Here is an 18,293-nt window from a genome sequence, read left to right as displayed (position 1 = left end):
GGCTAAATGTAATATTTACAAGGATCTAATACATTTACACGGATAAACACTTTGTAGTCCAAATTATTACTCCCTGTCAGTGACCTCCAACCATGGCCATGATCCAAAACTGGGTTTCAGAAATGCATGGAGCCTAAAGTAGTTTAGGATTTCTTTATGACCCTCCGTCATAAAGATGGTATCAAACCACATCTTCTGAACTGTTCTTGAAACTCCAATTTGATCCCATACAGTCCATAGCAGAGTTACCAAAGCCACAGATAATGTACAAGCGCCACAGATAATGTACTAGCCCAATATGGACATGTTCAGAAATGGTTATGTCAGAAATAATCCCAGCTTCCACAGCAATATATCTATTGTTAATTTGACATTGCTTTATTGCTTCATCAGCAGAGCTGCTTCCATTTGAGCCGTGCACCAGAGGATATGACCATATATGATATAGATAGTAGGAAGACACAGTCAGGTCCATAACAGAGAACATAAATAAAACTGGGAATCCCACAACCTCCCTTCAGCTGCAGCTGTTGGAACACAAGCGTCTGGGGGAGCAGGGGACTCTTCCTAGCTAAGCCTTTTGAAGGGTCAGGACAAGTGACAGACCAATCCACTATATCAGGTATTCCCAAACTGGGGTACACGTACCACAAGGGGTACGCACAATGTCGTCGGGGGTACGCCAAATTAAAACATGATTCACATCAAACATTACTTTTTTAAATCATTATTATTTTTTTTGTAATCTTCACGTTTTCAAACAGTCCATTTATATTTTCCAACGGGGCTATACATTTGGGTGAGGTTTTTTTTCTCGTCTGAGTAGCCTCGTTACACTGGCAAAAATCAAATTTGACCCTCTAGTGTTCAGCAAAATAACAACATAATGCGAAATAATTAACAAATAATTAACATCCAATCACATTAACCATTACTTTCTCGGGGGAATTCCACTAACGGTCCGTATGTAGCCAAACGTATGCCCTTTTTTTCCATTTTCGGCTAAAATGACATACCCAAATCTAACTGCCTGTAGCTCAGGACCAGAAGCAAGGATATGCATATTCTTGACACCATTTGAAAGGAAACACTTTGAAGTTTGTGGAAGTGTTAAATTAATGTAGGAAAATATAACACATTAGCTCTGGTAAAAGATAATACAAAGAAAAAAAAATATATATTTTAGTTTTTTTATTTCCTTTTATGTACCATCATATTTGAAATGCAAGAGAAAGGCCATAAAGTATTATTCCAGCCCAGGCGCAATTTAGATTTTGGCCACAAAATGGCAGCAGTGTATGTGCAAAGTTTTAGACTGACCCAATGAACCATTGCATTTCTGTAAAGAAAATTGTATCAGGTCTGCCCAAATGTGCCTAATTGGTTTATTAATACATTTTCAAGTTCATAACTATGCACTCTCCTCAAACAATAGCATGGTATTATTTCACTGTAATAGCTACTGTAAATTGGACAGTGCAGTTAGATTAACAAGAATTTAAGCTTTCTGCCCATATCAGATATGTCTATGTTCTGGGAAATGTTCTTGTTACTTACAACATCATGCCAATCACATTAGCGCATGTTAGCTCAACCGTACCGCAGGGGGGACACCGATCCTGTAGAGCAGGTATTCCCAAACTGGGGTACGCATACAGCAAATAAAATTTAAAATATATGTGTATATTTATATTTCCAACGAGGCTATACATTTGGGTGAGTTTTTTTTCTTGCCTGAGTAGCCTTGTTTCACAGACAAAAATAAAATTAAACCAACTAGTGTTCAGCGAAATAACAACACAATGTCAAATACATGTAGCCTAGTCAAATATTTAATTAAGTTCCAATCACATTAACCGTTACTCTCTAGCGGGAATTCCACTAACGGTCCGTATGTAGCCTAAAGTAGCTGCTGCTCATGTTCGTATCTTTACTGATGGCGCAAAGGCCATGACAGGGAGACATAGTGGAGTGGTAACGCGCGTGTATGCAGTTGCACCCGACACCACTTGGGTACACTGCAGCATCCACCGAGAGGCTCTTGCTGCCAAGGGAATGTCTGACAGCTTGAAAGACGTTTTGGACACTACAGTGAAAATTGTTAACTTTGTTAAAGCAAGACCCCTAAACTCGTGTATTTTCTGCAATGGTATGGGCTGCGACCGTGTAACGCTTTCACAACATACAGAAGTGCGCTTGTTATCAAGGGACAAAGTATCGACACATTTTTTTTTTAATTGAGAGACTAGCTTTAAGTTTTCTTTTCTGATCCTTTTCACTTGTCTGACCGCTTGCATGATGACGAGTTTCTCACACGACTGGCCTATCTGGGTGATGTATTTATCACCTGAATGATCTAAATCTAAGGACTACAGGGACTCTCCACAACTAGATTTAATGTGCGGGACAAAATTGAGGCTATCACTAAGAAGTTGGAGATCTTCTCTGTCTGCATTAACAAGTACAACAGACATGTCTTTCCATCATTGTATGATTTTGTGTGTGCAACTGAACTAAAGCTTATGGACAATGTCAAATGTGATATAGCGAAGCACCTGAGTGAGTTTGGTGCGCAATTACGCAGGTATTTTCCCGAAACGGATGACACAAACAACTGGATTCTTTATCCCTTTCATGCCCTGCCTCCAGTCCACTTACCAATATCTGAACAAGAGAGCCTCATCAAAATTACAGCCAGCGGTTCTGTGAAAGTTTTATTTAATCAGAAGCCACTGCCAGATATCTGGATTGGGCTGCGCTCGGAGTTTCCTGCCTTAGCAAATCGCTCTGTTAACTTGTTATGGATAGGGGGCAGTATTTTCACGGCCGGATAAAACACGTACCCGATTTAATCAGGTTATTACTCCTGCCCAGAAACTAGAATATGCATATAATTAGTAGCTTTGGATAGAAAACACTCCAAAGTTTCTAAAACTGTTTGAATGGTGTCTGTGAGTATAACAGAACTTATATGCTAGCTTGAAAAATGGGTGTCTGATTATTTCTGTCTGGGTACTCTGCTGACATAATCTAATGTTATGCTTTCGTTGTAAAGCCTTTTTGAAATCGGACAGTGTGGTTAGATAAAGGAGAGTCTTGTCTTTAAAATGGTGTAAAATAGTCATATGTTTGAAAAATTGAAGTATTCGGATTTTCGAGGAGTTTGTATTTCGCGCCACGCCCTATCATTGGATATTGGAGTGGTGTTCCGCTAGCGGAACGTCTAGATGTAAGACAATGATGTCCTTTGCAACCACGTACCTATGTGAGAGTGGATTCTGGGCCCTCACTACCATGAAAACTAAATACATCCCAACATTGCAGAGTTATGTGCATCTTGTCAAGCACACCCTTCTTATTAACCTGTGTTGAGTTAGTCACAATTGTCAATGAACAAATAAGGTTTTATATGTAAGATGGTTAAATAAAGATCAAAATGATTGATTATTGTTATATTATTACTTGTGCCCTTGTCCTATATGCAGGGGCGGAAATCCCGGGGGGGACCGGGGGGACACGACCCCCCCATCCTGGGAAAAATATGATTTGTCCCCCCCAATATATCACTGAAACATAACTATGTAATTTAAATAATATTAATAATACGCAATGAAAGCAATTGTGCTGATTATAGACACTTAATAGCGCATTTTTAAGTTTCAAAAGATTGCAACCCCCCCACTCTTTGCCTCACAATGGTTTGATCCACTGCCAGTTCCTTAGCTTGCTAGGTAACAGAGAGTTCGTATCTACTGTCTGAAAGGCACTCAATGCACGTAACTGGCGTGAGGTTAATCCAGTCAATCGCGCACACACACTAGCTGAATATGCAGAGCTACCGCGCAAATATTAACTATTAAGCTAGCTAGTACCTATCCTGTTAGGGCTAGGGGGCAGTATTTACACCGCCGGATAAAAAACGTACCCGATTTAATCTGGTTACCACTCCTACCCAGTAACTAGAATATGCATATAGGTATTACATATGGATAGAAAACACCCTAAAGTTTCTAAAACTGTTTGAATGGTGTCTGTGAGTATAACAGAACTCATTTGGCAGGCAAGAATCTGAGACGGTTTCATGCAGGAAGTGGCCTGTCTGACAAGGTTTCGTTCTTCTTGTCTCTGTTTATTGAAGAGTGAGGATCTTAGCTGTCCCGTGACACTTCCTACGGCTGCCATAGGCTCTCAGAAGGCAGCAAAACGCAGAATTGTGGCTTTGCAGGCTCTGGCTGAAAAAAAGTAGCGCGTTTGGGTAGTGGCTGGTTACAGTACTGTGAGACTCAGGCTCGTGCCCGCGTCGACCGAAAGGTTTGTTTTCATTCCTCTGTTTAGCTAAATGGACATTCCCGGTCGGAATATTATCGCTTTTTTACGAGAAAAATTGCATAAAAATGGATTTTAAACAGCGGTTGACATGCTTCGAAGTACGGTAATGGAATATTTAGATTTTTTTTGTCACAAATTGCGCCATGCGCACGACCCTGATTTACCATTTCAGATAGTGTCTGGGACGCACGAACAAAATGCCGCTATTCGAATATAACGATGGATTATTTTGGACCAAACCAACATTTGTTATTGAAGTAGCAGTCCTGGGAGTGCATTCTGATGAAGACAACAAAAGGTAATCAAACTTTTATAATAGTAAATCTGATTATGGTGCGTGCTAAACTTGCCGGGTGTCTAAATAGCTAGCCCGTGATGCCTGGGCTATGTACTTAGAATATTGCAAAATGTGCTTTCACCAAAAAGCTATTTTAAAATCGGACATATCGAGTGCATAGAGGAGGTCTGTATCTATAATTCTTAAAATAATTGTTATGCTTTTTGTGAACGTTTATCGTGAGTAATTTAGTAAATTGTTAGCGAATTCCCCGGAAGTTTGCTAGTTCTGAACGTCACATGCTAATGTAAAAAGCTGGTTTTTGATATAAATATGAACTTGATTGAACAAAACATGCATGTATTGTATAACATAATGTCCTAGGGTTGTCATCTGATGAAGATCATCAAAGGTTAGTGCTGCATTTAGCTGTCTTCTGGGTTTTTGTGACATTATATGCTAGCTTGAAAAATGGGTGTCTGATTATTACTGGCTTGGTACTCTGCTGACATAATCTAATGTTTTGCTTTCGTTATAAAGCCTTTTTGAAATCGGACAGTGTGGTTAGATTAATGAGAGTCTTGTCTTTAAATAGCTGTAAAATAGTCATATGTTTGAGAAATTGAAGTAATAGTATTTCAAAGGTTTTGAAAATCGCGCCACAGGATTCAACTGGCTGTTACGTAGGTGGGACGAATTCGTCCCGCCTAGCCCAGAGAGGCTATTCCATTTATGTGGCGTCGTCAAAGATGGAATCAGCATGCAGATGATGTAAGTTAGTGCTTCAAAGTCCCTGTAATAAGGTTAGCGATAAACTGAAATCCAAACTGAACAGAACTACACTCTCTTCTACCATTGTCTTAAATATATTTAATGGTCTCGTTGCAAAGACTAAATTGTCGCAAGTGAAATTTTATTTATTTAATTTCACCTTTATTTAACCCGGGTAGCAAAGATTATAGCAAACACCACTGAAACGGAATTGGTGCTCGCTAGCTTTGCAAATTCAGCTATTGTTGGAAGCCAGCCAATATGAAACAAACTATTAAAATTACAAAAGGTTGCAGCATATGTTGTGTAAATGGTGAACTCATACAGCTGTCAACTCTTGTCATTTGAATCCGTTTCACATTTGCTAGCTACCTTTTAGATCGAAGCCCAAATAGAATGATAAAAGATAAGAAGATAGAAGCCCATCTCCTACTGTAAATAACCTACACACTGTGTGTGTGTGTGTGTGTGTGTGTGTAGCCAGCCAGCCAGGTAGAAAAATGACAGAAAAATAAAAGACGGACATCAGAGTATTTTTCAGTACACCAAAACGCATAGTAAGAACCCTAGTAGCCTAATATCTCAAAGACTAGTTGATAAAATGTTCATAAGAAAGAAATGAAATTCTAATGGAAATGTTTCACAATGATGTCATTAGGCAGAGCAGGCAACAGATGGCACACAGACAGCAGAGTTGGGGACAGATATGCAGGGACAGACTGGCAGAGACAGGGAGTCTCAGGTAAGTTTGTTGAGTCTTTGTTTGGCAACATTATGAAAGGTTGTAAAAAATGTTGACTTGTAAAATAGGAACATAATTGGAAAATGCCATGGATACCCCCACTCTCAACTTAAACTGGTGACTGAACTAAGATTTGTTAAAGGCAATGGTATTGCTGTTGTGTAGTTTTGGATACCAGTAGTTAGGAGTACGGCAAACACCTTATTTCTTTGGTTCCTCAATATACATTTACCATATTACAATGTAGGCTATGTGTTACAGCACTACTTTTGGTGTCCCCCTCAGGAATTGCTCTTGAGAAAATTTCATGTAATTGTCCCCTCCAAAGTTGATATCAGATTTTCGCCCCTGCCTATATGATCTCTTTGTCTCTTTCCACGAGCCGGGTTGTGACAAAAACTCACACTCATTCTTATGTTTAATACATTTATTGTATAGTGTGTGTGTGTGTGTGGCAGGCTTACAATGATGGCAAAAAACATAATTTGAGAGTGTGCTGACCCTGGTGCTAGAGGGGGTACGCAGCTGGAGGTTGAATGTTTGAAGGGGTACGGGACTATATAAAGTTTGGGAACCATTGCTGTAGAGGAAGGCATTGTTCAATGCTCAATTTTAAATTCAAAACTTTCTAGGATCACATCTAAGGTAATATGACAACAATTTGAATTACACTTAGCAAATCAACTTGGATGGAGGGACACAACACACTCCCCGCCTCTCGTCATGTTCTATTCAGCCGTTAATGAGAACCACATATTACTATACCATATGATGTGGTTAGCTGATATGTTAAAGGGATAGTTCACCCAAATTACAAATTAACACACTGGTTTCCTTACCCTATAAACAGTCTATGGACAAAGTATGACTGCAATCCTTTAGATTAGTTTCCCTGGCAGTGGCTGGCACCAACATTCCCTCTAAGCTGCACAGGTGTGCAGTAGACTGCTGCGCAGCTCCCCGGGACTGCCACGCAGAAGAAATATCAGCCCACAGAGAGAAGCACGAGATTGAACTAATGCTGTCAGCTTTCTAGAGTTTTCCCTGTTAGTTAACACTATCAACGTTTCCTTTTACTGTTGCAATTGTGATCGAATGAACACAATATTAGACACTTTCAAGAGAGCTTTATGTTGCCACGTGTGCACATTTTGCTCATATCCTTTGCTACTTAGTGAGTGATTAGCCCAGTTACAGATCATTTATAGTCAACAATAGGGGAGTGATTGCTTCCTACAAGAGCACAAAACGTGTACATTTCTAGACATCTTTGAAAAGTGAGTCAGGTATAGAGCTTTTTTTGTCTTAAAGGGGCAGTGTTTAATTTTGAGACAGGCTTCAATAAGTTAAGTAGCTAATAGGCAGAGGGTAGCATACTTTGTCTGATTCTCTGTAATACTGGTGTGGGAATAGTAATACATTTTATTTGGTAAAATGGTTTCTTGCATCAAACACAACATTTTCAGTCACCTCCAGGATAATGTCAAGCCCTGCATGTTCTTTTTCAAACGTCTCATGGAATGTAGTCGTACATTAAACACCTCCGACTGGCTGCTACTGTAGGCTGAATGATAGAACAGCTATTTCCATGTTAAAATGTTATGGGATGCATTGTTTTTTGGTTTTTTGAAGGTAGACCACTCTGGTAGGCCAACATTATGATCAAATAGCCACAGTAGTCTACTTGGCCACTGTTACAACTGTAACTTAAAGCGGGTACAGCCTGTTCACAGTAAACGTGCGCTGGAAGTTGCACTGAATTTTCCTAATGTTCAAGTTTGCACTCAGCAGACCTGAAATTTGCTCAGTGCCAAAAGGAAACATTTGCTGGCATCGTTTCCAAATGCAAACGTTTTAGCATTTGTGGCACAAATCCCATTCATGTCATGACACAGATATTAGCATTTTTCGCGCATCATGTTCAATTCAGCGATAAGGGACTTTGTTGAGCATCACAATACATTTTTGATACTTTCAAATTATTTGGAAATGTTGTGTAAAAAAACGCTAATATCGGTCCCATGACTTTGTGTCACAATTGCTAAAATGTTAGCATTTGGAAACATTGCAAGGGAAACTAAACCCAAGCATACATTGCTGTCATACCTTGTCCATAGACTGCTTAGTGTCATCAAACCTGTGTAATTTTGCAATTTGGGTGAACTATCCTAAACATCAATCCAGGCGTTCTGAGATCTGGCATTCATCTGCAATGTAGTCAGCATGGAGGGTGGCCATTGTGTGTAGCCTTTCCTGCAGTCAAATGACCATATCGCCGTGTAGTGACCTCATGGGTGGAATGTTATTTATAATTTTTCATAATTACATACAGTTCAAGTCGAAAGTTTACATACACTTAGGTTGGAGTCATTAAAACTCGTTTTTCAACCACTCCACAAATTTCTTGTTAACAAACCATAGTTTTGGCAAGTCGGTTAGGACATGCATGACACAAGTCATTTTTACAACAATTGTTTGCAGACAGATTATTTCACTTATAATTCACTGTATCACAATTCCAGTGGGTCAGAAGTTTACATACACTAAGTTGACTGTGCCTTTAAACAGCTTGGAACAAAAAGGAAAATTATGTCATGGCTTTAATAGCTTCTGATAGGCTAATTGACATCATTTAAGTTAATTGGAGGTGTACCTGTGGATGTATTTCAAGGCCTACCTTCAAACTCAGTGCCTCTTTGCTTGACATCATGGGAAAATGAAAAGAAATCAGCCAAGACCTCAGAAAAAAAAGTGTAGACCTCCACAAGTCTGGTTCATTCAGCAATTTACAAACACCTGGAGGTACCACGTTCATCTGTACAAACAATAGTACGCAAGTATAAACACCATGGGACCATGCGGCCGTCATACCGCTCAGGAAGGAGACGGGTTCTGTCTCCTAGAGATGAACATACTTTGGTGCGAAAAGTGCAAATCAATCCCAGAACAACAGCAAAGGTCCTTGTGAAGATGCTGGAGGAAACAGGTTCAAAAATATCTATATCCACAGTAAAACGAGTCCTATATCAACATACCCTGAAAGGCCGCTCAGCAAGGAAGAAGCCACTGCTCCAAAACCGCCATAAAAAAGCCAGACTACGGTTTGCAACTGCACATGGGGACAAAGATCGTTCTTTTTGGAGAAATGTCCTCTGGTCTGATGAAACAAAAATTGAACTGTTTGGCTATAATTACCATCGTTATGTTTGGAGGAGAAAGTGGAGGCTAGCAAGCCTAAGAACACCATCCAAATTGTGAAGCACGGGGGTGACAGCATCATGTTGTGGAGGTGCTTTGCTGCAGGAGGAACTGGTGCACTTCACAAAATAGATGGCGTCATGATGGAGGAAAATGATGTGGATATATTGAAGCATCATCTCAAGATATCAGTCAGGAAGTTAAAGCTTGGTCGAACATGGGTCTTTCAAATGGACAATGACCCCAAGCATACTTCCAAAGTTGTGTCAAAATTGCTTAAGGACAACAAAGTCAAGGTATTGGATTGGCCATCACAAAGCCCTGACCTCAATCCTATAAAAAATGTGTGGGCAGAACTGAAAAAGCATGTGCGAGCAAGGAGGCCTACAAACCTGACTCAGTTACACCAGCTCTGTCAGGAGGAATGGGCCAAAATTCACTCAACTTATTGTGGGTAGCTTGTGGAAGGCTACCGGAATGTTTGACCCAAGTTAAACCATTTAAAGGCAATGCTACCAAATACTAATTGAGTGTATGTAAACTTCTGACCCACTGGGAATGTGATGAAAGAAATAAAAGCTGAAATAAATCATTCTCTCTGCTATTATCCTGACATTTCACATTCTTAAAATAAAGTGGTGATCCTAACTGACCTAAGACAGGGAATCTTTGCTAGGATTAAATGTCAGGAATTGTGAAAAACTGAGTTTAAATGTATTTGGCTAAGGTGTATGTAAACTTCCGACTTCAACTGTATGTAATAGCTAGCTAGTACTTGCAACAGTATATTATATTACGGGTTTTAACCGGTTCAGGGTACAGAACCAAAAACCGGAAAATAACGTAATTTTCGGAGGAACAGAAAGAGAGCAATGTATTTTGTCTGTTGATGTGTATTACCTGCTTTATAATGTGTATTACTGTGTTCATAATGTATATTACCGTGTTTATAATGTTTGTTACTGTGTTTGTGTATTACCGTGTTTATAATGTGTATTTCTGTGGTTGTAATGTGTATTACCGAAATTCCACCACTAGAGGGCTAATCATTACGGAAGTGTATATATGCCCCAAAAATCTATTTGTAATCCAAATTGGAAAATTTGGCGCATAATATCAGTTAAATACAGAAATATACTCTCACATAATTGTTTCAGATGCGCAATTAACATTTATTTTTTACAAAGTCTTTCCACGAGTGATTAATGTGCGCATAATCTGTGACAAGATCAAAATGCAAAAATCTGTTCCCCTTTCAATTGCTACCACGGTTATGCATGTGCTTCTCGTATTTTTATTTCTTTTAGAAGCATTTCAATTTGGGCCAGTCCATGTAAGCCAATTTCTGCAAGTGTAAAGGGTTAAAACTATCATTCTGATGTTTTGGATGGTCAGTCCTTACATCCATAGCTCAGTCTATGAATTTGAGTGTTTACATTTCTCCAGCCTCATCTCTCAGCTGTTTACCAAAAAAAAGTGACCCCTTTGTTGTTGTTGGGAACCCAGATTGCTTGTTTAATTAAAGTACAATATTGTTATGATATGAAAAAACTGTTTTGCTGAGTAAGTCCACAGTCATGAAAAAGCTGTTTGCTGAGTAATACGTCCACAGTCACAAAGGAAGTGAACATCCACATGTTTTTAATCAATGCTCAACATTTCACCATGAAAATCATATTTTATGCAACACAGGAAAATTATAAGACTTTGATCTTCAATACTTTGGTCTTGTTTATTCAGCAACTTCTTTTCCCTGTAAGAAGAAAGATAGAATATAATGGATCAGTAATAATAATGAACATGATAAATATATGGATAGAATATAATGGATCAGTAATAATAATGAACATGATAAATATATGGATAGAATATAATGGATCAGTAATAATAATGAACACTTGGAAAGAACACTGTATAATGGAACAAGCATTTTCAACTTTTAAATACCAGCTTAGTTTGAAATAATCAATAATAATCAATAATAATGAACACTTGGAAAGAACACTGTATAATGGAACAAGCATTTTCAACTTTTAAGTACCAGCTTAGTTTGAAATAATCATATTTTTTTGCCCTACCTGACATGTGCTTCTTAGAGATCTTCGAAACAGTTGAGTGAGTGTAAAAGGTCTGTATTGACCTCTGTGAAGACTGAATCATAGGTGGTGTTGATGTGTTCATATCTGAACATGAGTCAGGTACAGGTTTAGAAGCAGTTCTGTACCTTTCCAGAGTCACGGGTCTTGGCTCTGAGCTTGTTGACCTGAGTCTCAGCGATGTCAGCACGCTCCTCAGCCTCCTCCAGCTCATGCTGAACCTTCCTGAACTTAGACATGTGCTGGTTTGCTGCTTCCTCCTGGGTGAGGAAAAGAGAGGGAGAGCAGAACATCAGCATTCATTATATAATTTTTTCTAAAGATAAATATGTTTTCGAATGTATGCTTTCAGAGTATTTGACTAAGTCAGTGACTCACCGCTTCCTCAGCCTGCCTCTTGTAGGCCTTCACTTTCATCTGCAGCTTATCTACCAGGTCCTGAAGTCTGCCAACATTCTTCTTATCCTCCTCAGTCTGTGGGAGAAGAGCAAAGAATCAATGTCCCATAGTTATATACACAAACCTGTCTGTGTTAGAGTCAAGTGTGTGAAGGATGCACTTTCTCTTACCTGGTAAGTGAGCTCCTTGACTCTGCGCTCATACTTGCGGACTCCCTTGACAGCGTCTACACCTTTTCTCTGCTCGGCCTCCACCTCAGTCTCGAGCTCACGCACCTTTGTGAAAAAAATAAACGTAGGCATTTGTTTGAGCTGGTGAAATCAGATGTAACAAATCTTTGTAACACAGGTAATCTTTTACCTAGTCAAGGAGGCACAATTGTTGTCTGTTCCTTTTCACAATTTTTATCAAAGTCGTCTGTTATTATAACAACTTTTCATTATCTAGGTCAGTGGTTCCCAAAGTGGAATTTATATTTCAAATGTTATGAATATTTATAGCAACAGCAGATTAAACTAACAGGGATCTGTGGAAAATGTGTGCAATACAATGTAATAATATTAACCCACAATTGATGTTCTTAACCCTTAGTTGCACAACATGGGCCTGGGAGGCTCACAGTGATATTGGTATCCACAGTACTCCATCAATTATAATTTTTTCCCAAGTCAATTCATCTTGTATTTGTAATATACTGTATATTACTATTTATACATTGTGGCATGTATTTAGCAGTGTATAGTTCAGTAACCATATGGCCTCTAGAGGCCCGACACTCGCCTGTTTTAATGTTGTGAGGTTGCTTCCACCACAGATAGCACGAGCTCCCCATGGTAGAAACATTGTCTTCGGCAGTTAAGAGACGTTTGCCAAGTAAGTCAACAGCGAGACAGAAGCACCGACATAAATTCATTTTGAAGGTAAGTGGGAAAGCACCATATTAAAGACAGTAATGTTTCCGGAGTATGTACAAATATTTGTTGAGATGTTATGTTGTATTTTCACGTTTTTATGAACTTATGAAAATCCGCTAACCTACAAGCTAATTTAGCCTTCTTGCTGGTAGCCCCACATAGCAACGCTAGCTTCCCTAGCAACAGCCCCTTTGCAGCAGTGAATGAGTCAAGTAGCTAGCGATCTAGAGAGAGAGAAATTAAACAATGTAACTAGATGAAGCCTAACAAATGATTACAATGAGATGGATTGGATGCATGTACATATATTATACCGTGTGTTGATATTTATTTAGAATTTGTATTATTATTATTATGAATGAAATGGCAGTTTAGAAGAAGTCTGCCAAGACAACTGTACATGCCTGAACGAAGCAACTAGATAAATACATTTGTATATCTTTATTTTAAGGTATTGGCTTCAATTCTTCTCAACTTCAATAAAGTGAGTTGCAAAAATCAGTGAAGCTGGAGACCCATATCTCCCTCACTAACTTTAAGCACCAGCAGCTCACAGATCACTGCACCTGTACATAGCCCATCTGTAAATAGCCCATCCAACTTCCTCATCCTCAAACTGTTCTTTTTTTATTTTATTTTTTGCTCCTTTGCACCCCAGTATCTCTACTTGCACATTCATCTTTTGCACATCTATCACTCCAGTGTTTAATTGCTAAATTGTAATTATTTCGCCACTATGGCCTATTTATTGCCTACCTATTTTATCTTGCCTTATTTTCATACACTGTATATATACTTTTTCTCTATTGTGTTATTGACTGTATGTTTGTTTATTCCATGTGTAACTCTGTGTTGTTGTTTGTGTCGCACTGCTTTGCTTTATCTTGGCCAGGTCACCAATTTAAATGAGAACTTGTTCTCAACTAGCCTACCCGGTTAAATAAAGGTGGATATATATATATATTTATTCAAGTGTAACATATTCCCCAAAATGTTGATTTTGAACATAAATGCATCCTGAATTAAGCTTTTAAAACTGCTACATTTTCTCTCAGCCACATGGCAAAATGTGTAGAATTTCAAGAAATTAGCTCTAAAATTACCAAATGTTATTTCTGTCCAAAGGCAAAATGAATAGAGTAGCTGAACATTTGTTTTAAAACTGCAAAATGTTGTTTCTGATGCCAAAAGGTGACTTAAACATTTTCTTTCCCAGGGGCCGTACACTGGAGAAGTCATAGCAAATCTAAAAATGAAGACTTGTAGACAATCCCATTGCGACCTTAGCTAGCTAAGCTCATGCACAGAAACACATCATCGGGTCTAACAGTTGTGCTGAACTGCACATGTTTATGCCGTCAAAAGCACTCCTTTGGTATATAGTTTTTGATTAAATTTAAAACGTGTCAGTTTGTTACTTTCACTAGGGTGTAGTAATGACAGTTTCAGCTACTTAAAGTTAGACTCCATTATCTTAAGACATTGGCTCAAATCTAGGTCTTGCCTTTAGATTTCAAGAAAATTAACAACCAAGGATGAATTTTTCCCTTCTCCCATAGACATCACAAACCCTGGTCTGGTCTGAATCGCAAGCGTTCCCGGAAGTCTTGCAATGTTGCACCTCTGGGTTTAGAAACACTGTGGTAAAACTACCTGGATGCTATTTTTACTGAACTCTTAGGTAGGAATTTTATTCTGATATTATGAGGGGTCCCTAATGAATTTTCTATCACAAAAGGGGTCCCGTTTCAAAACGTTTGGAGACCCTTGATCGAGGTGGTTTAGGGTGGCAGGTATCCTAGCAGTTAAATGTTGCTGGTTCAAATATCTGAGCCTTCAACGTGAAAAAATGTGTTGATGTCCAAGGAACTTAACCCTAATTTGCACCTATCCGGTGTATATGACAATAAAACATATTTTTTAATTGAGAGATAGAGTCTCCTGTGTAATTTTATATGATCAAATACATGTCCAGCGATCAGTCCTTCAATCCACCCTGATCCACCCTGCTGATAACTCACCCTGGACTCCAGTTTCTGGAGCTGCTTCTTGCCTCCCTTCATGGCCAGATTCTCAGCCTCATCCAGGCGGTGCTGCAGGTCCTTGACTGTGACCTCCAGGTTCTTCTTCATCCTCTCCAGGTGAGAGCTGGTGTCCTGCTCCTTCTTCAGCTCCTCAGCCATCATGGCCGCCTGGAATGGTAGTTTGTTTAATTTATGCACCAATCATAACATGCCTCTGACATCTTTATTGTGGTTAACCGGCCCAGCTACCATTTCCCCTGAGGACAAATCAAATTGATGTAATTCATGTACTCACATCAGTGATGGCCTTCTTGGCCTTCTCCTCTGCATTCCTGGCTTCCTGGACAATGTCTTCCACCTCTCCCTGTACCTGCACCAGATCAGTCTCCAGCTTCTTCTTGGTATTCAGAAGGCTGGTGTTCTGAAGGAGGAAACAAGACGATTTGTTTGACTCTCAAGAGAACTTACAAGGCTGAAAATCTGAAAATCTAAAAGCAAGGACTGTCGAATTCCAGGTGTGTGTAAACGGTATGCTTGGTTGAGTTTCATTAGAAATGGCATTTGACCCATACCTGGGAGTGCAGCAGTCCAACACGCTCGCTGGCGTCTACCAGCTCAGTCTCAGCCACTTTGCGGCCTCTCTCTGTCTGCTCCAGAGCAACTCTCAGCTCCTCGATTTCAGCCACCATCAGGCCGTTTCTGCGCTCCACCATGGCTGCCTGCTCCTTCATGTCCTCAGCAGCGCGGACGGCATCATCAAGGTGCAATTGGGCATCCTGGGATTCACAATGACATACGATCATTAGGACTTGTGGAAGTAGGGGTGATAGGATGGGTGATAGAAATGTTCAATGGGAAGAATTTACTCAATATCCCTACCATTCTACAGTATATAGTTCAATGTATTCAATTCCTATGTTCTAATCTACAGATTCACCAACAAATCCCTCTCCATGTTCAGGTGTTTGAACCTGATGTCCCAGTCCCTTTACCTTGAGCTGTCCCTGGACGTTCCTCAGCTGTTTCTGGGCCTCAGAGGCCATCCTGTTGGAGTGGCTCAGCTGGATCTCCATCTCGTTCAGGTCTCCCTCCATCTTCTTCTTCACCCTCAGGGCATCATTCCTGCTCCTGACCTCAGAGTCCAGGGTGCTCTGCATGGAGTCAACCACCCTCTGGCTGTTCCTCTTGATCTGCTCCATCTCCTCGTCCTTCTCCGCGATCTTTCTGTCCACCTCACCCTTGATCTGGTTCAGCTCCAGCTGCACACGCAGAATCTTGGATTCCTCGTGCTCCAGTGTTCCCTGGACAAACAGAAGCAGTCAGGCCAATTGTGTTCAATATATTTGGATGTAGGAATTAAATATATATGACTACAATAAACTCCAATACAGGGATCATTGGACTGTAGCTGGCATTGGCTAGTGTAACACTGCTTTCCCATCAAACAGCTGTAGTTTGTACCTCAGCCTCCTCCAGAGCCGTCTGGATCTCAGACTTCTCTGTCTCCACGGTCTTCTTGGCCTTCTCCAGCTCATGGATGCTCTTGCCAGTCTCTCCGATCTGCTCAGTCAGGTCAGAGATCTCCTCTGCACACACACACAGGAGCAGTTTAGACTTGGAGGATTTTAAGTGGATATGTCAATGTACTGAAGTTGACATTGAATCATAATAACCGTTAATTAATTAACAGCACTTCATATGGTCTTGCAAATCTAATTGCCCTCCACATCCTTTGGTTGTTCAAAGGAATAGTGATCACAGGTTAAAAAATCTATATATTTTGATCTGTACATGAAAGCTCTGAAATTGTGTAATAGTAGTTTTGATGATTGCAGTTCCCTCCATTTTCAAAACACTAGTCAAACATGAGCCAAATAGAACTGCTGTCAAATGCTCACGTTGCAGGTTCTTGTTCTCTCTCTTCAGAGTCTCCAGATGATCCAGAGCCTCCTCGTAGGAGTTCTTCATCTTGAAGAGTTCAGTGCTCATAGAGCGAGCCTCCTTCTGAGCTCCTTCCAGCTCAGCCTGACCCTCCTCATACTTCTGCTTCCACTCTGCCAGAACCTAGGGGAATCCATGGGATTTTCATCAGAAGTCATTGATGAAGAGTTTTGAATTATAAATATGCTACAATTATACTACAATTAATCATATAGCAGACAGTAAATATCAGCCTATGGTGAGGTTTATTCATTTTCACCTTGTCAAAGTTCCTCTGCTTCTTGTCGAGGTTGGCGGCCAATGTGTTGGCTCTCTCAACATCAATCATGAGGTCCTCCACCTCTCCCTGCAGCCTCTGCTTGGTCTTCTCCAGGGAGGCGCACTTGGAGTTGGTCGCCTCAATGGTCTCCTCAGCCTCCTGCAGACGCTGGGCCAGCTTCTTCCTGTTGGACAACAGAGGTAGGTTTAATGGAGTGAAAGATATGTTACAATACATGTTGATGTAACATTTTCTCAGAGCCCACTACCACCCTCACCATCAATACCCTATATTACCTTATCTCACCTCATTTGCTCACATTGTATATAGACTTATTTTTCTACTGTATTATTGACTGTATGTTTGTTTTACTCCATGTGTAACTCTGTGTTGTTATATGTGTCGAACTGCTTTGCTTTATCTTGGCCAGGTCGCAGTTGTAGATGAGAACTTGTTCTCAACTTGCCTACCTGGTTAAATAAAGGTGCATTTTTTAGTTTTTGCTGTTCCATGCGACTCACTTGGCCTCCTCCAGCTCCTCTGTGCGCTGGATAGCATCAGTTTCATACTTAGTCCTCCACTGAGCCACCTCACTGTTGGCCTTGGACATGCCGCGTTGCAGCTCTGCCTTGGCCTCCTGCTCCTCCTCAAACTGCTCCCTCAGGAGGTCACAGTCATGGCGGGCAGACTGGACACCGTGGGCCAATGCGTTTTTAGCCTGTGAGAGAGAAATACAAAGAGAGATTGGAGAGAGTCAAACAAATTATTGTAGAACTCTCTGAGGATGGTGTCGTCACCATGTATATGAAGATATGTTTTTAAACCAGAGTTCTCCAACTGGCGGGGTGCGATTTTTATTTGGCCCCTCAAGTTTTCTGAATAAAATAATATTTTGGTGGGGGGGACCATAAAAGACTGTAAAAACACCAACAAATCTGCTCCAAGTGATTTTAATTTTGGAAATCTGTTCCAAAGTATTCCCATGCACAGACAGACAGATATATGTGATCAGAGGCATCATGCCCATAGGGGGCACAGGGGCACATGCCCCCTCAGATTTGGCCTGTTGTTTCTCTTTCATACTACTAGCCACCTTGCAATTTTATGAAGTTGGCTTTAGTCAGCCCCAATACTGCTGGTTCCCAAAATCCCAACCTCATAACTACCTACCAAGAAGCCATTTTAGGCTATCAATCAAGGTAGTGGCTAGCTTGTCTAACTATCTTAGCTGACATGCCTGCTGGAAAGGCTGGTAGACTTAAGAAAAGCAAGCAATAACTAAATGTTCTGAATGAGTCTCAAATTCCTTTCAATCTTTTACCCAGATTTTAGCAGAGATGAAG

At 40.2% G+C, this 18,293-nt stretch overlaps 1 protein-coding gene across 2 annotated transcripts in view; it reads right to left on the bottom strand.

Moving 5' to 3' along the window:
- Window positions 1-18,293, bottom strand: part of LOC106593100 (myosin heavy chain, fast skeletal muscle) — a 61,573-nt gene that overhangs the window by 25,853 nt on the left and 17,427 nt on the right. Inside the window, exons 29-40 of one of the 2 annotated variants that reach the window (XM_045710194.1) lie at window positions 17,472-17,668; window positions 16,951-17,134; window positions 16,649-16,814; window positions 16,212-16,336; window positions 15,743-16,051; window positions 15,323-15,526; window positions 15,046-15,171; window positions 14,748-14,918; window positions 11,983-12,087; window positions 11,792-11,887; window positions 11,542-11,673; window positions 10,942-11,070 (exon numbers count right to left, since the gene is read on the bottom strand). The exons of the other annotated variant lie outside the window; for it this stretch is intronic. Coding sequence (XP_045566150.1) covers window positions 11,050-11,070; window positions 11,542-11,673; window positions 11,792-11,887; window positions 11,983-12,087; window positions 14,748-14,918; window positions 15,046-15,171; window positions 15,323-15,526; window positions 15,743-16,051; window positions 16,212-16,336; window positions 16,649-16,814; window positions 16,951-17,134; window positions 17,472-17,668 — 1,836 coding nt within the window. The 3' untranslated portion in view covers window positions 10,942-11,049. Of the gene's footprint in view, window positions 1-10,941; window positions 11,071-11,541; window positions 11,674-11,791; window positions 11,888-11,982; window positions 12,088-14,747; window positions 14,919-15,045; window positions 15,172-15,322; window positions 15,527-15,742; window positions 16,052-16,211; window positions 16,337-16,648; window positions 16,815-16,950; window positions 17,135-17,471; window positions 17,669-18,293 lie in introns of those variants that run through there. 2 annotated transcript variants of the gene reach the window in all.

Source organism: Salmo salar, chromosome ssa02, assembly GCF_905237065.1.
Source record: "Salmo salar chromosome ssa02, Ssal_v3.1, whole genome shotgun sequence".
In the NCBI taxonomy this organism is placed as follows: domain Eukaryota; kingdom Metazoa; phylum Chordata; class Actinopteri; order Salmoniformes; family Salmonidae; genus Salmo; species Salmo salar.
Note: the sequence above shows the minus strand (reverse complement) of the source record. Positions and strands in the feature narration are given on the sequence as shown.